Raw genomic sequence first — 27,820 nt, 5'->3', positions numbered from 1 at the left:
TTTACATTTTTTTCAGATTTATTCCTTTATACAACTAAAATTAAGTTGCATGTACTTTGCACAAATAGAAATAGAAAAACAACTATGATTGCACAGCAGAATAAGTGCTGATTATATATATATATATATATATATATATATATATATATATATATATATATATATATATATATATATATATCTATATATATATATATATATATATATATCTATATTTATATATTATATGTATATATGAGAAAAAAGGAGGTGGCATATCATAGCAGCAGAAATGAAGGAAGACATTAGTGGTCAAGTAGTGAAGTGGATGCTTAATGTATGCAAATTAGCTTGGAAACTTGTGGATAATGCCTCCAGAGGAGCTGTGATTGTCCCTCCATACCAGCGGTTCCCAACCCTAGGTTGCGACCCTTATACCCAAATCAGGGCAGCACGGGTTCCTCAGTAGGATCACAAGGGCTTCTCAGACAATTTAAAGTATATAAAACTTAATAATCATAAGTAATAATGAATAGTGTTACTACAAATAGATTGTTACTATAGTAATTTGTATTATGTGATCGTAGTTACAGACTGAAATTATAATACACTGCAATTTACAAATATTTCAAATTTATAATGTTATTTGCCTTATTCATATCATATGTCTGTGGGTCATGTGGCTGTATTGTTGGATATTTAGGGTTGCAGCCTAAAAAGGTTGGGAGCCGCTGCTCTGTACAAAAGGAAGAGAGGGAGAGATGAACACAACAGTTAGAGGGATATGTCAAGATTAGTATATGGGAGAGTTCTGACAGGCTGACTGGAGAAAGAGATAATGGCAAGCAAAGAGCACAAAATGTTTAGAAACTGACTTTTCCACTGAAAGGAAATTTTGAATTATCTTGGCAGGGGTAGCAATTTGCATGTTGTATTCATAGGTTAGGAGAAACCAGAGTTGGAGAGAAGGCATCATGAGATGTTCTGAAAATGTATAGCACCAGTGGGTGTTGACTAAGAATAAACTTCCATTCCAGCCAATCCACCACAGAAGACCAAGTGACAGCCCCAACTTCAGGCTCCTGTGAGAGAAAAAAAGCCTGGTCACCTCTGTACCAGTGGATGGTAAAATAAGCAACAGTTATATTATTAGTGTACCAGAGTAGAAGAGATATCACCTCTGCTCTTTACTATCAACAGGAATGGGTGTATGAGAGATGATAGCAAGAATATGAAATAATGGTGCAAATTGAATATGAGTTGTGTGGAACAACCCCTCAGAGCATGTCTATTTGCAGGTTTGCATTCCAGTTCTGCTGAGGGGCCCAACCAGCCAGCAGGCTTCCTTGATGCATCTGCATTAGCTGAGCCTGCTATCAGGGATGAATGCACAGCAAAGCCTACTAGACCCCTGATCTTGAAGGAGGGAGGGCCCCCTAGCTCCTCTCTTGTTTTGAGGGTGGCTAGGGTTGTGCGTAAGTGGATTCCACCTTGCAGAAGCCAGGCTCCTGGAACTTCCCGAGTCTCTTGGAGGATCACCAACTGCCTTACCTAGTGAAAGACCTCTGAAGGCTTAAGGTTGATATCAAGAAGATGTTCAGTTCATTGCACTGCAAGGCACTCTGGGATCTTCTGCAACACCTCATGATTCCTGCAAGGACCATTGGTCTATTGACTGGTCTGTATTCTGGGATGGAGAGTACTGTGATGTGTTGGGGGTGGGGTCCACCCACCCATGAATGCAGAAGTGAGGTATGGCTGTTATTGCCTGGTCTAGCACACTCAGCAGTGTAATACCACAGTACTTGTTGCAGTCCTGACAGTCCCCTATAACTTTCCAGTCAGGAGAATTAGTACCAGATTTCCATATGTCAGTCGAAACTACATGCGATCCACTGATCATGGCCTCACTTCCAGCTGTGAACAGCCCTGCACTGATATTACAGATACTGGATGCCTTTCCACCCCTTAGCTTTGCCTCTCTGATCTTGTCAAGAGAGAGTGGGCTTTTCTCGATGGGTGGATCAGCATACACTACCTGCAACCCATTAACTGAAAGATGCCCACTTGGAGGGTCCACTGTGTATGACTGCACCAAGTACTCAGACCAACGAGCCCTCTGCCCATACATATCCGACACGAGGCAGCCATCAGGTATTCTGATAGCACTCACCTGAGAGGGAGACTTGGAGCCGACCTTTATCAGGGCTTAGTAAGGAAGTCAGAGATCATTCGCATTGAAATGTCCCTCAACTTCCTCAGCAAGACCCTTGACATACCTTTCTTTGTCTCTCCTTGGGAGAGTTCTAGTCTTACTTGACAGAACCCTATATTGGTCCCAATTTTCAGCAAGTCTGGGAGCATAACTCTCTTCAATATTCAACAGCATCTCCTCTGAGGCAAAATCACTCCTAGATCTCAAACTCTCCAAAGCACTCCTTTGCAACTTGAAGAGTTTCATGTTTGAAGGTATCCCACAGTTTTACAGGGTCCTCGAGGGTGTGAGTACACTGAACTGATTTGGGACTGTCACTGCCTATTCCTGAGCACATGCCTGGTCTTTCAGTCTCTCATTATGGAACACAGTATTGTTGCATCTCGAGATTCTTCTCAACTGGACATGAAGCTTCAGTGTTGCAACAACATGCCTATGATCAGGTCATGAAGGACTTGATATGTAACCATACTGTGTTTCTTCTCAAGAGACTGGAGAGACTTTGCATGTGCTCATGAGTAAGCAATGATATTCTTGAATTGGTTCAATGTGCTCAACACCCTTGAGAACCCTGCAGAACTGTGGGATACCTTCAAACATCAAATTCTTCAAGCAGCAAAGGAATGCACTGGAGAGCACTCAAGATCAAGGAGTGATTTTGCATTGGGGGAGACACTAAAGTAATGGATAAGTAACATTGCCAAGCTTCCTGATAATCCGGACAAATATAGGACTCTGTCACACAGAGCTAGAGCTCTCCTGAGGAGAGACAAGGTGAGGTATGTCAAGAGTCTTGCTAAGGATGTCGAGGGTCCTTGCAATGCAAATGGCCTCTGACCTGCTTACTGAGCCCTGTTTTGAGCCTTCCTCTCATGTGAGTGGTATCCATACAGCAGATGACTGTCTCGTGTCAGGCATGAATGGGCAGAGGGATCATTGAGCTGAAAACTTAGAGCAGTTGTACGTGGCAAACCCTTTGAGGGGGTAGCTCCCAACTGTTGGGTTGCAAATAGCAGATGCTGATCCATCCACTGATGAAAGCCCACCCTCTCTTGACAAGGTGGCAATGCTGAGGGGTGAAAAGGTAGCTGATATTTGTAACATCACATTGAAGCTGCTCAAAGCTAAGGGTGAGATCATGATCCCATGGGTCGCATGTGATCTTGACTGCTGTATGGCAACTTGGTAGCATTCCTCCTAACTGGACGAGGGGACTGGTAGTCCTTATCTGGAAAAGGGAAGGGGATTATCAGGACTGCAAAAACTACCATGATATTACCCTGCTCAGTGTGCCAGGCAAGGAGCTTGTCCATCTACTGCTTATGCCAATTTACAACCAGCTGTTGAAGCTGCAGAAACCTGAGCAGTCCAGGGTCATGCCTGATGAGTTGACAACTGAGCAGTGCATAATACCATTACAATGAAACCCTGTCATATTACATTAAACAAATTGATAGAAAGATAATCTGGTAACATGCAGCAAATTCATTCTTAGTTTTATAATACTGTTGAATTCTTCTCTACTGCTAAACTCTGCTTTGAGAACTCAATATTTCTCAAATAATGTAACACAACAATTGCTATAGCTCACCCTTTCCCATGGAAGCCATTCTTCATTAAACTTCTCAGTCATCACACAAACTCTCATTATCCTTGAAAGATTTAAAAGTCCATTAGTATAATACTTTATATGATATGATTCCTGATCCTCTCTTTATATTTTGATAAGTTTTATTACAATTTCAAAGTGACTGTACAATTAGTTCCTACACTTGGCAGCCATAAAATACATGTGGGAGTTACATTATTAGAAAAAGCTTGCATAGTAGGAATTCACATAATGAACATAATTTGCAGTGACATTAGCATGAGTTTGATCTCAGCCCAGAATATTACCACAATTTGTCATATCATTATTGCAATATTTCAGGACATTTCTTAAAAAAGCATAACCCTTAAGTAAGATTACACTGCATAAGGTCCCTAATATATATATTCAGAAAATATAGCACTAGAAATGCTTCATCAGCAGGACACCAAATATAAGCGTGAGGAAGAATGCTTTTAAGAATGTGAATTAATTGATTTTGTCCAAGTTTTCATTACAAAGCTACTTTGGATCAAAGTTATCTAATATGATGTTCATCTTCTCTTTCCTAGTGTTTCACTCACCTGTTATCTCTGATACTGAAGAGGAGTTGGTGTCACATTGAGTTGGCCTTTCACTTTTTTCTCGAAGCAATCTCCACACCTTCTTTAACTGAATCGCCAGAAACCTGAGGAAAATATGAATAAGTAGATTGGATGATTGATCAAGTGAGGAACTAAAAGCTGCTCTTCAATGAATTATCGAATTGTTTTGAAAGGCAATATACAAGATGGTATGCATCAGCCTCGTCTGCCAAATCATACAAAATGTTAAGTCAGTTCTGTTCATGTGCCTCATTTACTGTAGATTTGAGGTAGGAATAACGAGAACCATGTTATTGCAATAATATTAAAAGACCAGTAATCTTCATTCATGCAGGTATATCTGAAGCTACTCTTAAACAGTGCATGATAACCTATGTTTACAGTCATAAAAGGCACACTATATTTTTTTTCTCATGTTTGACATCAAAATAAAAGATATTAATAAAATCCATAATAAACAGTGTACTGTACTAGGTATGTGCCTATAGCTTGTAAAAAGTGACAACACCAGAGTGTGTGAAATGTTAGGCAGCCTAACAGGAGGCATGCATACTCAGCACTGGTATTTTACTCACAGTAATATAAGTGTTAAAATGATGTTGAAGCCAGCTGAAAGAAAATTGTAGGTTCCTGCACGGCTGTCAATGGTGGCAGAATATACAGTCTTGTAGAGCGGAGCAGCGGCCAGCACCACCAGCGTCTCTGCCATGGCCATCACAGCAAAGATCCGGCCTGCAGTGGCAGACAAAAAGTTTTAAGACTTGGATTCACAATGACTGCCTGATATACATTCTTCAAACTAATAAACTATATAATTAAGTAAAAAAATCAGTATTAACTAACTATGGCAGTTATTTAAAAGAAAAGGCAATGTGGACCTTTGGAGAAGGCAATGATGGGCAGCCTAAATGTCCATGAGTGTACCATCCATTAATAAAAAAAATGGAAATGTGACAAATTAATGAGATAAATATTTTGGAGGACAAAAAAAAGCTACAAAATACATCATTAAACTGACAAAATGATTCTGCCATTCATATGAGTGCAGCCAAGCCTCTCAGCACCTCTGAGGGATGTTTTTTTATTTAATTTTCTTCATGTGCAGCTCCTAGCACTGGTAGTTTCTTTTTAGTACTGCTATCAATACCACCAGTAGTACTCTTTTAAGTTAAAACTGATTAAATGAAATTATTAACAAAATAAAATGATGACTAGATATTGTAGATAATCCTGTTTCTTTCTCCTTGCATACAACTCAATTAACTGAGTAAAGCTAAATTCTCAACTATAGGATCAACTTCAATACTTGATACAAAAATATAGCTTAACCAGATGTCAGTGTATTATAAGGCAAGTTGAGTACAACAAAATTTTATTACTAACCAATCTCATTACTGCCTGACAGCTGTGAAAGAAGGGAACGAATAGCAACAGGAGCCATGTTTTTAGCGCTGCCCACCACCGCACCTGCCGGATAAACATCATTACAATAGTTTTTAAACACCTGAAATAGCTTATGCAAATGAGAAGCATACTATTGTATTACCAAACAACACAGTGGAGAATGAAGACAAGTATTCTTCATCATAGTGTTTTTAAAATCTATAAACTAGTGAGTCATCTGCATTTGCTAAATTTTAAGTTAGGGGGTATAAGATAATGATCCCTCAAAAGATATCAAATTCATGTACAACATCTCATTTTTAAATAAAACCTAATTACATCTACATAAAGTGATGTGCATTAGATCCTCATATCTGAAGAATATAATTACAAAAATGTCATTACAGAAGACAATTCATATACTAATGCAATAATCAGTGCCAACCTTACCCATCCACATCAGCCAGGAGAGGTCAGGGGACGTGACGCAGCCATAAATGATGCTTGACGCTGTGCGTGAGGCCCCACCAAGGACCCCCACCCAGGCATCAGGAAGGTGGACCACCAGACTCAGGAAGGGAACCACTATCACCATCACTAGGAACCAATCAATCTCAATAAGGGCATATGCTGGGGGGATGTGTTGCCTCACCCACCAATATGATTTAATATACACATAGCTTCTCTCAAATCCATGAGCAGCCAAAACTTCCCTGTATTCCATACATCACTTCAAATCAAATCTTATCCAACACCATGTAGTTTCATTTCTATTATCTTAAACAATTATAAATTCAGTTTCTACAGCTTGAGTATTGGATACAAATCACTGCCAATACCGTAGGATAGAAAGTCATTCTAACATTCTCTCTGTCATTCACCTCATACTTGGAGAATCTGGCACATCACTGGTGGAACAAGGCCTGATACAATGATCTAGGTAACATGAATGCAAACCGAAAATTGGTATGAAAATATCCAGGGAAAGGCAGACTCACCACAGACACTAAGCAGAGAGGCAAAGGTTCCCCAGTGGCTGTATTGGGTGTGGGTCCAATCCATGACTTTCTGAGTAAACAGATATTTAACGTTGCTCTCACCTGTAATAAACATTATTAAGCTTTACTTTTACCTTCACTTACATCGTGCTGAGATGTGCCGAGTATTGGGTGGAGAAATTTAAGAACTATATGAAAATTTTTTGCTTGGTACCAAATGGTCTGGAAAAGCCAAGAAAGTATCACCATGTCCTTGAAGATTATTCAAATGTAAGACATTAATGTACCAACTAAAACAAAATAATCTCTGTCTGATTTGCAATAGCTTGGAAACTACAGTGCATCAGTGGCTGAACAAAATCCTACAGTTATGTGTCTGTATTATAACTAGTAACGTATACAGATGATCTTTCCTCTGCTAAAACAAAAGCCAGCCAAAAATGTGTTGTGGGTGGAACACTCACCCCATACAGGCAAAGAATCACACAGCATGGCAAGAATAAGCAGAAGAATGAAGCAGGTGATGTGGTGGGGCCGGGGCTGCACTGTCACCTGCACTGCCTTGTACAGATGAGTCACATCACAGGAGGTCTGGCACTGCTTACACTTACTCATTTCAGGCTCCTGAAATAAAGAATAAAGCACCCAGTAAATTTCTCAGTTCATACCTTTAGGATAAGAAAATTGTATATACTCTTGCTTACAAGTCAGCAAAAATCTCACAAAATGAGTTCAATATTCCTATTGAGTTTAATTACCTTTTTTTTTCAATAAGCGCATAAATAAACTGGCATGGAAGCAGACAAAGAAGTCTTTAAGTACAGCCTCAGTATAATGAAACTTGTAGGAAGAAGACAAAGTTGCAAAGGAAAGCTGATAAAAGGTAAAGCTGCATGTTATGTTGGCTCTCATCTTAATCTCTTTGGTCCTTGAGTCTGTGATGGGTAAGAACCCATTGCTCTGGGAAATACTGGTGAAGTGTGATTGCAGGTTACCAGAGTTTACCTTCCTTAGGTTTCCCCAGGTACTGAAGAGTGGAAAGGGAGGATGAACAGCTGTGTAGGCAGTGAGTCAACTGCCCTGGCTGGGATAGAGCCCAAGCCTTTGGGTTTGTAGCTAGGCATGATAATGATTACACCACAGAGGCACAAAGCTGATAAATCTGCCAAAGAAGGTCATTTTAAATAAGAATATTGGAAAAAAAGGTATGAACACACATGATAACATCACAAAACTATTTTACCTCTGTGTTTGTAGATTTTTTCCTCTCATTGCTGAACCTCACAACTACATAGACAACAGTGACCACATAGAGGGCTATGGTCAGGATGAAGGCAGCCCGGTAGCCAGCAGCATCCAGAAGAGGGCCAGCCACTGCCATGCCCACCGGGGAGCCAAAGTAGTAGGCAGCATCCAGCAGACCCATGCGGACTGTGCGCTCACCTGAAACAGTTTAGTGACATTGCACAATACATTAAATTAATAATAATAATAATAATAATAATAATAATAATAATAATAATAATAATAATAATAATAATAATAATAATAATAATAATAAAAATAATAATAATAATGACAATGATAATAATAATAATAATAATAATAATAATAATAATAATAATAATAATAATAATAATAATAATACGTTAGCCCAATGGCGTGGCGTTGTCTTGTCTCGGAGTAATGTGTGCACAAATTGCTGATGGACTGTAAGTATTATCACAGGTGCGACATGAACACTTTCGGCGATGTGCTTGTTACTATTCTCCACTACACAATGTACGTAATACTTGCCAGGTTTTGAAGCATCGGCCAGGTATGCAAAACAGATCATGAGGAGTGCATGGGTGCCCCCGCTGAGTGAGTAGGGCACCGAGGCCACCAGGACAGTTTCCACGGGCCACGAAGGTAGGAAGGAGATGATCAGGTACACCAGAGCTTCTCCTCCGAGGCCACAGATGGAAATGATGAGTGGGAGTTGCCTGCTGTACCGGTCACTCCACGCCCCCAGCATCAACAGCCACACTGCCTAAAAAAAGACATCCCATAATTTGTTAGTAGCCATAGCCATCAGTTACCTGTCTTTATAATTATGTAACCCAACATTTCCTTCAAGTGTATATGCTTTGCCTGTATACATTCGGTTGGTATCTCATAACAACCATATGCTCCACTTATGGCCCAACAAGCATGCAACCAGCATGTCGGTATTCACAAGACAGCTGTGGCAAAGCGTATATTAAAACTTTTGGCACAAAGTATGCTATTGTATCACCCATAAGTCGTGTGTGTTCCCTGTCTTGCTAATGGACATGTGAGACGTGAACACTTAAGAGTGACATGGAGACGAATTAATTGATGCCTTCAGTAATTGGTACCTTCGCAAAATCTTGGGTTGTCACTGAAATTAATGATTGGGGCATATTCTTAAACATTTAGGTGCCCAAGCACACACATTTGACAAGGTTTTCGTAGGTTTCTGGGTATTTTCATGGGCATTTTTATGATCCTGGTGGTAGTTTGGCCTCTCTTCTGTACAATAAATTTAAAAAAAAGCACTCATTAGAATCAGATTAATTTTCTCGTCCTTCGGGAAATGGGTAATGTGAGAGGCGGAAGATGAGTCTGAGTGCACCCTTCCCCTCAATACACACAATGATCGTAATGATCAGAAAGTACAAATGCATTTCCTTAGAGCCTACTACTACTACTACTACTACTACTACTACTACTACTACCACCACTACTACTACTACTACTACTACTACTATTACTACTACTACCACTACTACTACTACTACTACTACTACCTGTGTAACTGTGTCTCCTTACCTTGATGGAAGCCTCGAAAATGGAGCGGTACATGAGCATGCTGGTCACCAAATCCTGCACCGTGCTCTCCAGCGCGTCGTGGTCGCCCAGGTTTGCGCAGATGTCGTCGCTCAACCCAACATTTACCTTTCACGAAATATTACATTCACACCATACCACACAAAACTCATCAAAATCATCTCTACTTATACATCACTTTAGTTGGTAGCTCTCTCTATTCAATAGTGGTGGGTCCAAGAAAGTCATGTTGTGACGTTGGTTTCGGGGATTCAAGAACAAGAAGAACAAGAATAACAAGGATAATAACAATAACAATCAGTCATACTCACAGCACAAGCCTTATCGATCTGCAGGTCCTGTGAGGCCAGCCACATCACCTGGGAGCAAAGATTGTGTACGAACAGCACGGGCTCCACCGTCACCCGCCGCGCCAACACCTGCGGCGCCTCCTCGGTGGCGGCGGCGGCAGGAATCGGCGACGTGGCGGGGGTAGACGGGGCAGGGGGAGGCTCCTCAGAAGTCGAGGCGTCGTTCCCATTATGACACTTGAATCCGAAAACATTTAGTCCTTTAGCCCGTATTCTTAAACCTATCGCCGCTCCATTCGCCTGTTTAAAAAGCCGCTCGTGGAAGTTGATGGTCTTTTCATGGACTGTTTTGTTATCCCAGTGATAGTTTTACACGACTTCTGCACCATGAAGAGGAAGAATCACCCATGAGAACCCGATTGGTCTCCTCAGTGGCCTTGGGAAATGTAATCGTAATGGGAGCCCGGTACGTTTAAGAATATGGACCAATGACCGCCTCTGGAAAGTAAATTGACAAGTGCTCAAAAAGGGATGAAGAGATCACTGTAGAGTATCACTAAAGCGAATAAGAAAAAATAATAAGAGAACGGACAAAAGTGGATGACAGTAAACCAATTAATTTTACGAAATGGCAATGGTGCGGACACTTATTTGGGAGAGATGACAACAGACTGATGGACTAAAAGAGAGAGCTAGAAAATAACTTATATAATGATCACACACTACATGCTGCAAAAATGGAAGGAGGGTCGGAATTTGCAGTGCAGGCCAATTTGTCTCAAGACTTCGAGGGGAACTCCAGAGATTCGGGTGTCGATATTCTCAGTCGCTTCCGCCTCTCACATCAACTTTCCACAGGCCAAAAAAGAGATAAATCGGTTTCTAATGAGTGTTTTTGTAGGTTCATGGCAGAAAAGAATGATCAAGCTGCTAGAAGGGTCATAAAACTACCTCTGCAAATGCCCAGAACTCCTGCGAAAGCCTTGTCAAACGTGTATGCTTGGGTTCCAAAAATGAAGAATATGCCCCACGGTCTCTGCTGAATTTCCAAAGCAAGTCATTGATGTTAGCCTTCATTACCATGTTCGAGTGACGTTTCGTGGATGTTTGTTTTGTCTCCTTGCCTCCAGGCCGTCTTAAAAAAATTTTTTATAAATAAATAAATAGACCCAGTGAGTGACATTAGCCTTCACATCTGTTCCACGTGGTCACTTATCTGTTTGGTGATGTTCATAATTATATACATTACAAACACCACAAGCTCTACAGGGTTAAGGCTGAGTCACGTGTTTGCCCAAATGATGACAACAGCTACATAGACCTACCTTTCCCGTTCCAGTCATGTCACTAGTCTATGAATGCCTGGTAGACTGGCTGTAGCTCGTCACTAATCAGTAAATTGGTTAATCTAGCGGGGATATGGTAAACTAAATCATTCTGGATTCAGTCTCTCAGATGGTCATTATCGGGTACTTGAGACTGCTTATCTGTCTTATCTCTCTTCGGTACAATGGGGCATACGCTGTTACATTAATTAATCGCGGTACAATTTCAAAAGTCTTGGGGTCATATCATCAAACATTTCGGCGCCCAAGCACACATATTTAACAAGGCTTTCGTAGGATTTGTAGGCATTTCCATGGGTATTTTCATGACCCTGGTGGTAGAATGACCATTCTTCTGTACCATGAACCTAAAAAATACTCATTGAGCCCGACTGATCGCCTTTGGAAACAGTTGATGTGAGGTGGAAACGTCTGAGAATACCAATCCCGATCACTGACACCAACACTTATCAGGCAGCGACGGCCCTCACGATCCCCACACGTGGTTATCCTCTCGACCAAGGTGACTTTTTATGCTTGAAATGCTTGTCTTGAAAGTTACGTACTACATACCCTATCATTAAGACACACACACACACACACACACCTCCGGTAGCTACACCGCTCCGGTAGCTAGAGCGCCGCGCTGCAAGGCTTCACGGCCAAACAGGCGGCGGTTCGAGCCCCGCTCAGGCCGGATTCATTCCGTTGACCAGGAATGGTTACTGTGCCCCCTTGAGCAAGGGGGATGGGGTGTGAGGTCCTGGCAGTACCCAGAGATCGACGATAATGAGCATGCACTTGCTCGTGTCGGGAGGGTACCTGCTGGCGAAAGCGAGTTCAGTTCAATTCGATCGTGATCAGCCCGTGATGAATTACACACACACACACACACACACACACACACACACACACACACTTACCAAACTCGATCAACGCTTCCTACTATTCTAGCCCCTCTCTGGATTTATATATATATATATATATATATATATATATATATATATATATATATATATATATATATATATATATATATATATATATATATATATATATATATATATAATTTTAAGCCAACACTGGAAGAGTGTCACTTCCTATCAAATATCCTTTTAATTTCAGTTTATGAGACAGATGGAGACCGCTATTTTTTCATCATACGTAGGCTCAAAATATGAAGCAACTTTACGTGCCCAGCAGATTGTGGACTTTTTTGTGACAGCTAGGTCAGGTAAACTTGGGACCATACGCCATAGCTGCGCGTGGCCTCGGTACTCGTCTCCGTTGCACTGTCCCTTGAGCCTGTGGTGACTGGTGAGTATAAGAACCCATTACCCCGGGACACAGCGCCAGTGTGATATTCGGGTTACCACAGTTTACCCTCCCCAGGTTTCCCCAGGTGCTAGTTTATCGACCAGCCCGAAAGAGGTAAAACAAAATATGCTTATGGTTGACTGGCATCACATTAACATGAAATGCCAGAATTTTTCTACGGGAGAGCCACTCCTTTACCAGTCGGCCAAAGAGGTACCCCACAGGCAAGTCGGCACTACAAACACATAACAGACCTAGACCTCAAGAATTAAAAGTGTATCAAGACACCTCTCCACCTGAAATTGACTTCTTTTGGCTACTCTTTTGTCTGTTATGGGAGCGGTGAGAGGCGGTATTTTTTTTTTTTTTGGCCCTTGAGACGTCTCCTTTGTTGCAAAAAAATAAATTATCGATAAGCCCTTGCGATAATCTTTAAAAAAAAAACGTGACAACCAGAAGGATGCCAAGGTAAACAAACAACAGCTGATTCTGTCAGGCGCCAGGCAGCAGCATGCGCCGCGCTGATTGGTTTGGGCGAGGGAAGAGAAAGTTGAGAGTTTCCCAGCAGTCATGAAGCCCTCCAGCACAAAGGCAGTGGGGCACGACTCATCGGTGAGCGTCTTCCCATTGCCGTGTGTGTGCTAATCGTTGTACTGGATGTGTGGCCGCTGGGACGGAGGGAGGCTGCTCAGGTGTCCGGGAGGGAGGGGTAATCTGCTCCACAGACAAGTGTTCTTATTATGCCTGGTTTGGTTTCCGTGGGGTTTAGGCACGGTTTACTCAATCACATGGACGGCTGAGGGTATCCATGCACACGGTGGGTTGTAGCCAGGGCTGGCAGTACGGTACGGCACGGAATTGCCATGTGTTTAGGGCACCTGTCAGCCATCCCTCCATAATGCAGGCAGCAACCAGTGCCACTGTTAAGAAAAGCATACACAAACATTGGTATAAATGTTCCTTTGGGGATTATTTTTGCAGATCTGAGTGTCTTATTTGTAAAGTATGATGTTTTTTCACATAGGTATAATCTTCACTGAAAAACAGCTTCAAAACTGCCAAGTAAATTTATTGCAGAACTCACTGTTAGAATGAAAACAATGTGCTGTTGATTATTTGGCTGCCTTGACCCCAAGATCAACTGTTTTGATTCCCAGATTTAGTTCCCAAATGTAGTTATAAACTAACAACCCGTTAGCCTTTAAAAGGCCGTGATTGGTTCTAAACTTATCTCTAGCATGGCCCCCAAAATTGCAGCCTTCCTTTATTTATATGGCTAACACATAAACTAATGTGGCCATTTCGCATAAGGTTAATGCTAACATTTCCTTGTATTTTATTACTCTGAGTGCAATGCAATAACTAATAGTTTCTGGAAAACTAAAGAATTTTCAAAATATTGATGCCTAAAGTTTATGAGTGCAGTCTAGCACATCACATTTTGGCAGCAGATGACCAGGTCAGGTTAGGATAGATATAGTTAGGTCGCATTAGATTAGCTTCATTTGGTTAGATTTGTCAGCATAAATATTGATGTTAATGATTGTGATATGCTTTGCGGTGGCTGAGTGGATAGCGTGACAGCGCTGCATTCAGGACGATGCGGGTTTGCGCCCCGCTCAGTGCCACCAAGCCGGGATTTTTCAGCCGCCGCCGAGTGGCTTAAGACTACCCACATGCTGTCCAGAAGACAACCTATCAACCCGAACTCTAGATTCTAGGATTAAAGATGAGCTCCGGGGGGCAGCATGAGCCAATGCAAGATGGCACCACTATAAACACTTGCCTGCGCCACAACGGGCTGGGCCATACCATCAGGCCCCTCCAAACAAGCCAACCAGCGCCACAGGCGAAGACGTAAAAAGAAAAAAAAAGTTGTATATGTAAAGGCTAATCTCCATATTCTGTATTTATAAAATTGGGTACAAGCCTTTTGAAAGATGATGTATTCCCACATCTTCAGATGCAGCATCCATCTGATGTTTTTTTCATTTTTTTACTCCTTTAGCTATATACAGTAGTAAATAAAACTGTAGCAGTATTTAGTAGCTATTAAAAATATAAGCCAGTAGCTTTTAACAAATTCATTCGTATATTTCCAGATGTCAAAGAGGTTTTCCACAGTGGCGGGGAATAATGTCACAAGTAACATTAGTGAGGTTACTCCTAAAGCATGTTGTGAGGGTGCACAGTAACATGAAGTTACAGCTGCGGCTGAGACTGTGGGTGGGGCTGGCTCTGGCCTATGTACTACTCATGGGATTTGTGCACTTGCTGCGCATTCCACTTAGATCAAGAACATGTAAGTAGATATTCAGAATACAATGCTTGTTATTATTTTTAATCCTTCTTCTCATACCGAACAAAATAAATTTCATTTCTTATACAGGCAAGCTGAAATGACTCATATATGGAAGGCATGTTTATATTACGAAGTAGACCACACTGCTATACATGCAACACACATACACATTGTGGAATTCACAGGTATTATAGTTACATCCTACTAACATACAGAATCCCTTGTAAAAATTAAAGAAGCTAAATATATAATTGCTTTCCAGTTCACTCTCACTATGACATGTCAGATGAGGGTGTTTTGGAAAAGGCACACTCAGCCGTCAAAAAGATGGCTGAGAAGTATGCCAAGGCTGCCCTCAACCACCCTGGCTCAGAGGTGGATACTGCACAGCAGATAAACCTGCTGACAGAAACATTTAAAAAGTTTGTAAATATTCCTTTTCAATATATAAAGTTTCTTTGTCATATTATATGATATATTCTATCCCCTTTACATGTGATTTTCATACTTTTGTTCCAGTGAAGATCATGTAAGGTATGTATTTTTAAATGGTATCATGTAAGGTATGTATTTTTAAATGGTTTGGTTAATCATCATCATCCTAATTAAAGATGAAGATGAATGATTATAAGATACCTTTGAAAAGGATTATTTATATTTTTCAGAGCTGACAGCAATGCAAATGGAGTTCTGGAGCTGAATGAATTATCATCTTGGATCACTGTTAAAACCAAGGAACATCTAACACTTGCACTCAAAGAAAACATTTTCTTCTTCACAACAATTGATCAGAATCCAAGGAATGGTTAGTAAAATATATATATTTTTAGATGAAACTGATTTTAGTTTTATGTTTCTGAAGCTAAATTCTAACTAGAGACAAGTGATTATTTTGCACACTGAACAGTTGAAGGAATGTTATGACAATTTGCCATTACAACTGAATTCTTTTTTTTGCAGGAGGAGGTTATATTGGATGATACCTAACTGATGTTTTGTTGAGAACCTTAATGCCTATTTTCTTCTTCAGGTGTTGTATCATGGGATGAGTTTCACAGATACTTCCTGAAGCAGCATGGCTATGATGACAAGTTCATTGAAAACCACAAGCACAGTCATAAAGGACTGCCAAGGGAATTGAAGGGCAAGTAGTTCTCATACAAAATGGTCAAGTTATGTAAACTGAGCCAGTTCAGTGAAATATAAATTATTAAGTTTACAACTGATATTACATATGGCACATTTAATATGCCAATTTTTTGTTGTATTCATAATTGTATCAGACTTGATTGGGTATTGAAAAAATATAATAAATTGTCGAGGCAGCTTTGAGGAGCAACCTACCCAGGATTTCTGCCATTTAGATTTATTTCTTACACTCACATTGTTCATCATCCTCAACAGCAGCATTAAAAACACCTTCCCCATCATCAATGAAAATAAATCCAAGTTATTGATTTTAACATTAAATTTACCTTACCATGACAGAAGCCATCATGAGGGACAAGGCAGCTTGGTCAGAGGCTGCTAGAGACAACCCAGAGCAGCTAACCCTAGACGAGTTCTTGGCATTCAGACATCCAGAGTCTTCACACGCAACAATCCTGAACATCGTTGAAGAAACCATTGCCAGATTAGGTGAGGTTCTAACTTTTGAAGGTTGAGAAAAACTTCAATATATTAAATTATTAAATAAAAAAAAATGCTAGAATATGCTATATTTTTTTTCTCTTGCTATTACTTGTGTGTGCCTTTAAATTATCTTTGAGTGAAAAATAATTATGCCAGTTAATGATATTGCAGATATTGATGGAGACGCCCAGCTGACAAAGGATGAATTTACAGACCCTGAAATCAATGAAGTACCAGAGGATATGACGCCAGAACAGTACAGACAAGACCGCTTGAAAGACTTTGGCAATGCAGATGAGGACAAAAATGACATTGTTGATAGGAAAGAATTATTGGTATGTGGATGTAGTAGTATGCATTTGATTCTTACGTGCCATTAAGAATGATAGGAAAGAGAATGTTTTATTGCATGCTTTATATTTAGGAAGTGGCCCTCCCCTGCCACTGACTTATGTATTGCAAACATCTTCATTTGTTGAAAAGTTGAACTAAGGATCTAGTGTTTAATGCAAAGTCTTTCTCCTTTAAAAAATAATAATTATTACCTTTAACTTATTCTTTTTTCCGGCAGCGTTACATTGATCCTCGTAACATGCACCATGCAGAGAAGGAAGCCCTGAACTTGCTGAGTGCGGCGGACACCAACCAGGATGGCGTGCTGACCCTGCTGGAAGTGCTCAACCAAAGAGAGCTCTTCATGGCCAGCAAGATGGTTGATGCTGCTAAAAGTTTTCATGACGAATTCTAATTTGAATCTTTTTCAATTATAGTAGTTACGTATGCACAAGATATATGTAAGAAGTGCACTATAGTATACAAGATGATACTGTATGAATTGCTTATACTAAGCAGATCTCGTATATATTTTTTTAACTTCTTTTAACTTCTTAATTAAGTGACGAAGGTAATCAAGTTTGCCTTTATTTGGTTATTTTTTATGTGATATCAACATAAATACTGAGGGCTTTAGAAATGTACTTAGGTGACAGCTTTAAAAAGGTTCCTGTTAATTATATAGATCTATATTTATGTGGATAGATAGATAGATAGGTAGATATAGACATTATAGTCTAGGTATCAATGCAACAAAATCATCTTTTTACTGTTTGCTACGAGCATGCTTTATAAGTACCCCATCTTCTGCTGTGCAACCAATAATAAATTTCAAAGTTCCAAATATGATGTTTTGTTAGTTGATACTTTCAGAGGTGTACCATTATGTTGGCATGCATGGACGAATAATCACCATCAGAACACCCAAGAGCTCAGAAACCCTTCAGAAACAATACATAATGATTATGCTGTGAAATGAGCACACTTCACATTCACACCACTGCTGCAGCCCCTCACCATGACAAAAACTTTGCCATCATTACTGTATGATGTCAGGCAGGCTATCTAAAATCCGAGGTCATACAGTGGCTCATGTGTAAAAATGGTTATACCCAAGCTGATGCCCTCTTGCTTAGTTTTCACATTTTAATTGGAACCATCAACTCTGCATCTGCCATGTCCACTCCATCATTACACATTTACTATATCCAGCTATCTTCTAGGTTTCCCTCATTTGCTTTATTTACCAACATCACTGATCTGCATATTCTTTAAAAATTTTGTCCTCCATTCTTTCACTAGGGTCATCAGACCTTAGCATGCCTCTACCTACATGGGTAACCTGTCCACTTTGGTAGAGCTACCAGTGATCAAACATAGGTAGTGCTACTGATTCAGTACAGCCACCAGCTTTCAAATGTGGGTAGTGTTACTGGTTTGGTATGGCCAACAGTGTCTGTGACCCCAAGTTAAAGTAAATCGGATGCCATGGTGACATGTGGCAACCCAACATACATGACTTGGGGTCTAAAATTTGGTCAGTTTAGTTTATCCTCTCTCCGTCCCTCCCTCTGTGTGAGTGATGGAAAAAATGGCTAATAATTTAAAGTAAGACAGATTTGCCTTTCATTTCTTCCCTACTCTTGGGGAGCAGCAGATCTGTATCCTAGCCATTGCAAGTAGGTTTATTTTGTAATCAAAACCACCCAGCAACAATATTATTTGAATGAAAAAAAAAAATACTAATGGCTGCATGGTTATGAGAGGAGCATGCTAATGTACATTCCATGTTGTTATGCTAGTCTTATATTTGGTCCATGTTTAATTAAACATTTCTTACCCACTCATACTTTCAAACTAGTCTAAGCAGATGGATTAAATTTCTCACTGAATATGGTGGATACAAAACAAAAAACTTGGTTCATGTATTGCGTTGCAAACTTTTTCCAGTCCAGCATGTCATGAATGGGCTCATATCCTTCATTTCCCATATCTTCTTGCCTTTTTCATTCTTTAGCCTTTCACATGAAGTGTCTGGTAGTTGTGCAGTAGAGTGCTTGGCTCCTTTTGACAATGCCACAAATATGTACTTCATCAAACACAGGGACTTGGTGGAAGTATAGTTTTCTTGAAGCCCTTGTAGAGCTACAAACTCCGAGCCCCTTTCCTCAGGAATTATTCAATTACTGCTCACAAATACTCTTTTAATTACCAAAATATGTCTACTTGGTCTACAAAAATGCATTGCCCAAGAAAACAACAGTGCTACCTTACACAGACTCCCTACTTCTTAGTGTGCAAAAGAAGAAACTAAAAAGACATAATAAGAATATTAACTGGACACAAGTTAATCCCTGGTATTGAAGCTTTAATCTTTTCTCAAGAGAACAAATACTGGGCAGAAAATGGGAAAACTCATATTTGCAAGACAAAGGTAAACATATAATGCATACCTGTAATATGCTGTACAATATGAGAAATTATGTAATTAAACATTATGGTACAGATTTACAAACTTTTAATAACTTGATACATAAATCTAGTGGTGACCATCTTGGGTGGGACTTATAAGTTTAATCTGGACATGAATGACCTGGTACAATGTTTGTGCATGGTCAGCAATCCTATACTTAATGGATGTCACTATGAATTACAAATAGTTTAATGTTTAAAAATTTGGAGATGACCAAATTTCAGTGCAACCTTCAACCAGCGTGTGCAGAAGGCTTGTAAGGTCACCTATGCCAGTGCATATCTGACCTAGGATGAGGGAGACTGGCTGAGTGTATTATGGTCAGATGAGGCAACCATTAATGTGACCTTTAACCAAGGAAATGCAGAGTACTGGAATGTAAGCAGTGATCCTCTCAATCATGCTACCGGGAACCCATAGTTAAACATCCTGATTCACATTTGGCATAGGGTTGTTAATCTGGTAAGGAGTTGGGTCCTTCCCAAAAACTAAAAAAAAGTTAATTGGGGCATGTATCTCAAGCTCCTGTGTGACCATTTGCATGAGTCTCTGAACTCTCAGGTGTCAGAATGCTTCAGCAGGACAGTGCACCTGCTCATACTGCCAAATCCATCCCCAACTGACTTGAGGACTGCCAGGTACCCTTCAAAAGGGATTGGCAATATAAGAGCTAAGACCCCAATCTCACTGAAAGCCTCTGGCACCATAATCATAAAGAATAATCTTCAAGGACAGGATGTGAACTCTTTGAACTGGAGGCAGTTATTCAAGTCATGGATTAATATCACTCTCCAGACCACTGAGAACCTCATTTTTTTGTTCCCCTGACAACTCCATGCAGTGAAGCATCATGGATGCCTACTGACTTTTATATGTAAGTGTAATACATCAATGTGTGTGTTGCATAAGGGGGCAGGCAGTGAATATTATTGTCAGATACTGACAAATCCTGAATAAAAAAATATGGTGATAAATTGGTCAAAAAGTAATTTAAACTTGAATCCGAGATTTGTCAAAAGCTAACCTTCCCTGTAGCTGTGACAATCAAATCAAATCAGCAAAACTGGCGGCACTATAAAAATTGCCTGCGCCATGACGGGCTTGGGCCGACCACCTGGCCCCTGAAAAATGCCTACCGGCGCTACAGGCAGAGATGTAAAAAAAAAAAAAAAAAAAAAAAAAAAAAAGTGCAAATAATTCAGCTACATTCACACACCTGGCAAACCACAAAATAAATACATCTTCATACAACTTCCTCTGACTGATGCCATCACTGGACATGCAAGAGGTTCCATAAATGCCCTCATAATAATTATAAGAATACATGATAGGAATGTGTTATGTTTCTACTCTCAACATAAATGACTGCTACACCATTTCAATAACCCTAGACGTTACTCACAGCTTTGGACATCCTATCTACCCATGCCAGCACAGGCTTCAACTCTAGTGTCACCCAGCATATCTGGCTACTAAAGTACACTGATCTTCATAGGTGGAAGGGAGGAAGAATGGCAGATAAATGAGTGCTTCAAGTTTTTGTTGAAAGCTGTCTAAAATACAGTTCCCTTTGACAATTATCCATACTTTAGGAGATACTCTAACTACTAAAAAGATAAGCCAGGTAACACTTCACTTAGATGTTACACCATATCTACTGAAACATCCCTTGTCTAGTCATACATGTGCACTCATCTTTAGGTAGTTTTTCCAATTTCAATTTTCTGTTGAAGCCTTTGGTGGGCAAACCCAATAAAGTTGTAGAGGAAGCCTGCAACATTGAACACACCTCCAACAATGGCACAAAGGCCTGTGAGGAAGTGCCCAAGAGACCTGCAAAAAAATTATATCCTTTAGTTTCTGGTCATAATCACTGATTATGCCACCTTACTCAAAACACACAAGATTTTAACTCTACATCATTATCATCATCATCAATGCTGACCTGCCCCATGCAAAAGGATGGTGGAGAACCAAGATGCAATATAATCATTTTTATGAACTTTCTTGTCAGAATTAAGGATGAGGAAGTAAGCCTCAACCTCAGCCTACTTCATTATAGAAGCTTTGTCCCTTTAAATTGCCTCTTACAACAAGAAGTGTAAAATATTGACAAATTCTCAATCCCAGTGTATCTGGGGCAACCCAAAACCGTTTGTGACTACAACGCTCATCAGAATGGTCACGTGTTCTCTTTCACTCCTCACAGCATTTACAGGAAATAGGGTCAATGATGATTGTTATCACCGCTGAAACTTTGTCTCCAAGATGCACATCACTAAGGCTACTTATTAAACAAAGATAAAAGCACTGATTCCTTACTTGTGTTGTTCTGTATATTTCACCATCATTGGAGATAATTCATAGGAGAAGAAAACACCTGGTAAGCCCCCATCCATGGCTCCTAGAATGTTCTGAAAGAAAAAGTGAAATTATGTACCTAAACAAAATGTTAACATAAGGCTAGTACCACCAGGCTGCTTGCCAGCTAGAAACTCTATTTTATTTCTTATAATTTATTATATTTATCATTTATTCATCATTGTTTCATTATTTAATTTTATTTATTAGTCATCAACAGTACATGAGAACTAACCTTTTGGTGTTGTGTAACAGAAAACTGGTTGGTGGAAAGTGTTGAACCATCAATCTTCTCATAAGTTGTCGGCACAATCTTTAGGTAATAGTTGATGCTCTTGGGCCCCTTTTCTGTCTTGAATTCAGTGCCATCAATGGGGTTTGTCTTGCCAGGTATTTTGGCACCAAAACTTAAGTGACGGATGCGGTGTGTCAGGTCAAAGTCTGAGGTGCGGAACTGCTGAACGTCATGAACTGAAATAGATTTCATGAAGTAATCTTTAACGTGGTAGTAGCGGGGATCATATTTCTTATGGTCCCTCTAAGCGAGAAAAATGAGAAAAAATCATCACTCACACAAACCATTTCATAAAATATATCAATGCATTTTTGATCAGTTTATGTATCATCTATTTTTGGGGGAGTAAATCATGGCACAAATTTGGCCCGTCGCTGCTACATGGTAAAGCCACAAGTTTGGCCCGTCGCTGCTACCGGGTTAATGATTTAAAAAGTTACACTTCAAAAAGTAAAAAACAAGCTACAAAAATGTATTTCCACCAAGGGACATATTATATAGTTAAAAATAATGCAATATTTATCATTACTTACTGTGAAGGTGATTATGTTGGAATGACTTTCCAGGAGCAAGATGAAAGTTGCCACCCACCTTGAAAATAAAGAGGCTACACATGAGTATATTCTCAAGTATAAGAGGAAATTTCTCAATATAGGGAAGAGTGAAAGAGAATTCACTTGCCAGCAACTACCTTGTACATAATGGGCAGGTGCAAAATAGGGCAGATAATTCATAAACATAAATGTGGTAAAACAGAGGGAGAAGGAAAACAGGAATGGGAGTGATGCAAGTAATCTGTGCATGAGGATGCAGTATCCCTCAAGGAACGACAGAGTGTATGAAATGACGAAACGCTTATCAATTACATTAGATTCCAATAAATGAACTTTTTTTACTTCAAAAGAATCCTTAGTCTATGTAACTACTATTTCCCCTTACCCTGTTCACTTCTAGGTAGCCGTAGATCTGACAGCCTTCATTGGGAAGCTCAGTGATCTCAACCAGCTGGCCCTCTCTTACACATTGCTCAATCTCCCTGAGGGACTGCACAGCCCAACCCTTTGTACGGTATGCATCCTTCACCTCCTCACAGGTGTTACAACATCTGAAATAGGAGAATGGCATGCATGTAAGCACAGCAGGTATTGTGCATTTAATTCAAATCCATCACAACTTTCTCTGACTGACAATTTATTTTCTCTCTTAACACGATGTTTTAACTTGTCTTTAAAAGAAATCCACTTGCTTCCCCACACTGGCTGAAGGAAAGGGGTAATTGATGATAATGATGTTGGTGAGATATAGGCGAATTATGAAATAGGAATAATAAACAAGAAATTCAACTTACTGGTCCTCTTTTGTGTTGGCCCCATAACAACTGCCACATTTAGGTGAGTCAGACAGCGCCTTTGTCTGGTTGCCTTGGCCAGCTGCTGCATCAGACTCCTTGGTCCCGTGGCCGATGTCTGTAAATAAAACACATTGTAATAAGACCTTTTTTCCATAAAAACATGGTGGCATCCAACTCTCTTATATCTAAAGAATAGTATTAAAGTTTCTGTCAACAATACACTTACAAGCTTGAATGAATAGTTACAGCATGAATATATTGGCATAAGTTGCATCTCCAAAAAGAGCACGGCAGCATATAGGTTTTGACAGTAATGAATACAATATACAACAACTTACGTTCCTGTCGCTCAGGGTCATCTATTGGCCTTCCATCCATGTCAAGCTTGCGCTTGTATATGTTGTGATGAATGTTGATGTGCTGCTCTCCACTCAGGTCCATGGCATCCAGGCTCAGCCCTAAATGAGGGAATAAGATGCATTATCTCCCTTGACAAAAAATCGGGGTAAATCAGAGTCAATGACCTGCTTATTAAGTAACTGAACCTATAAGAGCACAAAAAAAAAAATTATCACCTCCATCTGTTATTGAACATCATGTATAAAGGGTAGTCAAAGGGTCACTTAAAAAAAAAAGTTGGAAACATGTCAAGAAAACATGAAAGAAAAGTACTATTGGGAAAATAAACACAACCATGATTTTTTTCTTCTGATATTTTATGTAGCTAGGTAATAAATCTTCATCATAATCAGTGACCCCATTACCTAGAGAGGCAGACAGAGAGTTGAAAAGGTTATGTGACTATTTTGATGAGTGCTCTAGGCCAAAAATTGTTAAGAGGCTTATACCTTACCCACAAGATCCAGTAGTGATAACTTCTTGCAACATGCAGTAAGATAAATGTGTTTTTTCAGTTCCAATGTCTCCAATCTAATACAATACAGAGGGATAATATACTGCAAAGTATGACAGCATTATTCTCCCACTCTTATCTGAAGAAAGGGTAGCCCATGATTGTGATGATGATAGCCTTCCATTTACCACTCATATTCACTCTTATTAGAGAACCAAATATTGTATACGTACTGTTACAGGGAATGCTTGGAAAGACAACATCTATATTGATCTTCAGTTTGCTTCCTCTTGTAGTATCAACAAAGAGATCTTCTGCAAGCTTGGGAGTGAGATAGTCATGCAGTTCATACATGAAAAGCATTCCCATAATGATCACAGTCACGAGTGTCACTGGAAAAGGAAATGTTGCAATGTAATAATACTCTTGTTTAATGCCATCTGCCCTTTATATTATTATCTTTAGGTTCATGTGGACTCATTTTCAGGTGAATTATTGTTCTTGGGAGATTATATTAATGATGTATTATGCTCAAGTAAACAAAGATTCCTGTGTATGGTAAATGAATTGAGATTTTGTCACCAATATTTTTATTTGCATTATGTTTCATGAGATAGCAACAGCTTTTTTTTTCATAATGTAAATACTGCATAGTGCTTACCTGCTCCTCCTGAAAAAGTCTTCACTTGGAAGTCCTCCAGAGTCTTGGGGTAAGCGTCCCATTTCCGAAGCTTTTCGGACACTGAGCGAAACATCTTGACCAGTTATCACCTAGCTGTGAAGGAGAAGTATATGATGGTCTTTAAGCTCAGCGAGTATATACATCATGACAAACTAATAACTTGATTACCTTTTCGGTTTTGCCATCTTGTCTATGGCCATGGGAATTGAGGCTAGCAAAATAGTAATTAAGGCTCCAATACACATGCCTTAATAAATGCAATGCTGAGAATGGAAATTTGTATTAAGTATTTCATGTCACAGCTACATACACTTTCCTTAATTAATAGCATTCAGGAGCTGATGTGCATTAGGGTGTGTGATTTGAGCCAAGGAGTTCGCAAGCTATAAGGATATTTTGCTGAAATGAGTTATTCAAAGTTTATCAGAACCACCTTTTTCCAAATTTGTATATAACAGGAATGAATTTGGGAGGAAAATAAACTGAGTAAATCAGGAATAAAATATTTACTCCCTACAATAAAAAATCAACAATTAAACTACTTCTGTCCCACTGAAAACTAACTGATGGCAATTAAGATTTCCGAATTCAGTAATGTCAAATTATTGCCCATTTAGTCTGACGCCAGTTTTCAGAAAATTATTTGCATTTATCACATCCACTCGCTCTGCACCAACCACAAAGAATCCCTGACCAGACTCCACATTTACAGGCCAGCGCTAAGGGACCAGCTGGGCAGCGACACCCCTCAGCCCTAACACTGCTATCCAAGCCCTCCCGTGAACACAGACCTTCCTGCAGAAGTCTGGCCAGCTTGACAGGATCTAGCCCTGCCCTAGGGACATATCTTAACAATAACAACAGCCACAAGCAACCTGTGCTGCTGGGGCTATAAAGGCCAGGGTCTCATGGCCTAACCAGCCCCCATACATCACTGAACTATATATACACACCATGTAAGTCCTTACTCCCTTGTTATATGCTTCTCCCAGCTTATTTCCTCACATTCTGTCCTATCTTGCATTCCCCAAAACGTAGCTACAGCCTCCATTCCCTACACTTTTTTCTTCTTTTTTTTACAGTAGAGGAAACCGTTCAAGGGCAAAAAAAAGGAAACAATGAGAAAAAAAAGCCTGCTACTCACTGCTCCTACAAAAGTCAAGAAGGGTGGCTTTCCTCTCCTCGTACACGGTATTCTACACCTCTTTTTACACACCACTAGCCACGTATACAAGATTTACTGGCCCCATAAAGCACCGTGTAATGCCAGAAGGTTAAGTTAAGCATGGAATGGACACAGGATCCTCATACCTACTTTTGTGATCATCCTGTGTCCACTCCATACTTAACCTTTTGGCATTACAACTGGAGAAGATTTTTTTTAACTACATGTATAATATTTGCAGCCACACAGACGGCTCTCGTGCCCCTCCCACTCCACCGTCTTCGAAACTCCAAAAGTACTCCTCTTTACCCGCTCTCCTTTCACTGTAACAAAGTCGGGGTGTTAATTAGCGTGTATGACTTACCTGGCGGCCATGGCAGGTGATTAAGCCGTGAAATAACCCTGGAAACACTGGTAAGGACGGGGCAAGCTGTTCAGTCCCGAGGTCTTCTTCTTCTTTTGACCTGTTGTATTGCTTCTGGTCCTCCTCTCGGTCCTCTCTTCTCATTCACACACTTTCCTTTTCAATAGTAGGTAGCTTTCCTCACTGTAATACGCTATCGCATTATAATTTTTTGTTTGTTGCTACAATCACTTATTTTAATTGTTTTTCTGTACACTTATTCAAGCATTATATTGTTACGAATGAACGTGTATCCTTTGTGCCCTGCCTCGTTCCCTCCTCCCTTCGGTGTTCTGTGTGGGCCGCTGTGAGTGACTGGTGCCCGTGTGGCTGTTCTGGTGGGGATCACGCCGCCTGCCTGCCCGTGGATGGTGTGTGGTAGGGGGGGTGGCGTAACACTTGGTGTCAGGAGTGGGATGGTGTGGAAGAGCCCACTGAGGACTGGCGGCTGGTCGGCGGCGTGGCTGACAGGCGGAGCCCCTTGGGGGCGCGAGAAGAGACTGTGGAGGACAGACTGATTTATGTGTATTGCATGTATTTTTCTGTGTTCAATGCTCGGCCGGGAGCTCAGGCTACCGGTGGATTTGGCCACGGGGCGGCCTCCCGACGTGAGCTTGCCCACCGTCACCTCTGGCTTAGCAGCGGCACTGCAGGAAAGCCTGGCTGAGGTGCACCGACGCGTACGGGGCAAGCTCAAGGTGGCAGGCCAGGCCATGAAATGAAGGAGACATACGACCGGCGTAAGAGGGACGTGAGCCCCAGCAGCAGCGAAGGGGACGTGTATGAGGTCGACCAAGGGGCGAACGAGAACATGGGCGGTGCGGGCGAAGCGGCAGATGTCAGTGACGACCCTGAGCAAGTACCTGGGGCCGACGACGCGGCTCTGGGTGCCACCGCCTGCCTGCCGCCGCCCGCATCCCAGCGGCGCCCTCAGCGAGAGAGGCGTCGGCCGGGATGGTTAAGAGACTTTAGTGACGTCCCAGGGGACTGATTAGTTTGAGTAATTTCATGTTTTGTTTGTTGAATGTTGGGGCAGCCGGGTCGACTGCCTTCTGAAGGGGGAGATAGTGTTACGAATGAACGTGTATCCTTTGTGCCCTGCCTCGTTCCCTCCTCCCCTCGGTGTTCTGTGTGGGCCGCTGTGAGTGACTGGTGCCCGTGTGGCTGTTCTGGTGGGGATCACGCCGCCTGCCTGCCCGTGGATGGTGTGTGGTAGGGGGGGTGGCGTAACACTTGGTGTCAGGAGTGGGATAAGTGAACAGTGAAGCGCGCCGAGTGTCATGGCGTCCCCCAGTGATCGCCATGAGGGTGAGGAGACGGGCAAGGCCGAGGCTGACGTGGGTGAGGTGAAGCCGGGCCAGATGGACTTGTTCGCTGCCATGTTGGCCAGTCTGAGGCAGGAATTGGATCAGAGAAC

General features: G+C 40.8%; 2 protein-coding genes and 1 long non-coding RNA gene across 9 annotated transcripts in view; 1 reads left to right on the top strand and 2 right to left on the bottom strand.

Moving 5' to 3' along the window:
• Positions 1 to 3,835, top strand: part of LOC127004242 (uncharacterized) — a 49,191-nt gene extending 45,356 nt beyond the window's left edge. Inside the window, exons 4-5 of the long non-coding RNA XR_007757707.1 lie at positions 1,017 to 1,104; positions 1,278 to 3,835. This is a non-coding gene — a long non-coding RNA (uncharacterized LOC127004242). The remainder of the gene's footprint in view (positions 1 to 1,016; positions 1,105 to 1,277) is intronic.
• On the bottom strand, positions 215 to 17,181 carry LOC127004239 (proton-coupled folate transporter-like). 6 transcript variants are annotated; one of them, XR_007757705.1, is made up of 13 exons: positions 16,336 to 16,492; positions 9,933 to 10,148; positions 9,604 to 9,729; positions 8,566 to 8,800; positions 8,012 to 8,211; positions 7,233 to 7,392; positions 6,769 to 6,870; positions 6,221 to 6,367; positions 5,771 to 5,854; positions 4,963 to 5,119; positions 4,367 to 4,470; positions 3,786 to 3,846; positions 974 to 1,061 (listed from the first exon to the last, which is right to left on the bottom strand). XR_007757705.1 is itself a non-coding variant. In XM_050871798.1 (13 exons), the coding sequence occupies exons 2-13, from the start codon at positions 16,351 to 16,353 to the stop codon at positions 3,331 to 3,333; spliced, it is 1,641 nt and encodes a 546-aa protein (XP_050727755.1). In that variant the 5' UTR covers positions 16,354 to 16,459; positions 17,033 to 17,181; the 3' UTR covers positions 3,291 to 3,330. The 6 variants fall into 6 exon arrangements, 4 of the variants coding, with proteins under 4 accessions (XP_050727753.1, XP_050727755.1, XP_050727751.1 ...); XM_050871798.1 differs by lacking the exons at positions 974 to 1,061; positions 3,786 to 3,846 and adding exons at positions 3,291 to 3,422; positions 17,033 to 17,181 and having other exon boundaries at positions 16,336 to 16,459; XR_007757706.1 differs by lacking the exon at positions 974 to 1,061 and adding an exon at positions 3,335 to 3,422.
• A 1,829-nt stretch (positions 17,182 to 19,010) lies between these two features.
• On the bottom strand, positions 19,011 to 26,612 carry LOC127004240 (endoplasmic reticulum-Golgi intermediate compartment protein 3-like). Of its 2 annotated transcripts, none has more exons than XM_050871799.1 (10): positions 26,365 to 26,612; positions 24,815 to 24,928; positions 24,387 to 24,545; positions 23,639 to 23,758; positions 23,298 to 23,415; positions 22,889 to 23,054; positions 22,483 to 22,540; positions 21,890 to 22,125; positions 21,616 to 21,707; positions 19,011 to 21,126 (listed from the first exon to the last, which is right to left on the bottom strand). In XM_050871799.1, exons 2-10 carry the CDS (start codon positions 24,906 to 24,908, stop codon positions 20,991 to 20,993), a joined length of 1,179 nt encoding a protein of 392 aa, XP_050727756.1. In that variant the 5' UTR covers positions 24,909 to 24,928; positions 26,365 to 26,612; the 3' UTR covers positions 19,011 to 20,990. The 2 variants fall into 2 exon arrangements, with proteins under 2 accessions (XP_050727756.1, XP_050727757.1); XM_050871800.1 differs by lacking the exon at positions 26,365 to 26,612 and adding an exon at positions 26,225 to 26,243.
• Between the last annotated feature and the right edge of the window lie 1,208 nt (positions 26,613 to 27,820).

This window comes from Eriocheir sinensis, chromosome 27 (assembly GCF_024679095.1).
Source record: "Eriocheir sinensis breed Jianghai 21 chromosome 27, ASM2467909v1, whole genome shotgun sequence".
Classification (NCBI taxonomy): Eukaryota; Metazoa; Arthropoda; class Malacostraca; order Decapoda; family Varunidae; genus Eriocheir; species Eriocheir sinensis.
The sequence above is the reverse complement of the archived record's forward strand: the minus strand, read 5'-3'. Positions and strand labels throughout refer to the sequence as shown.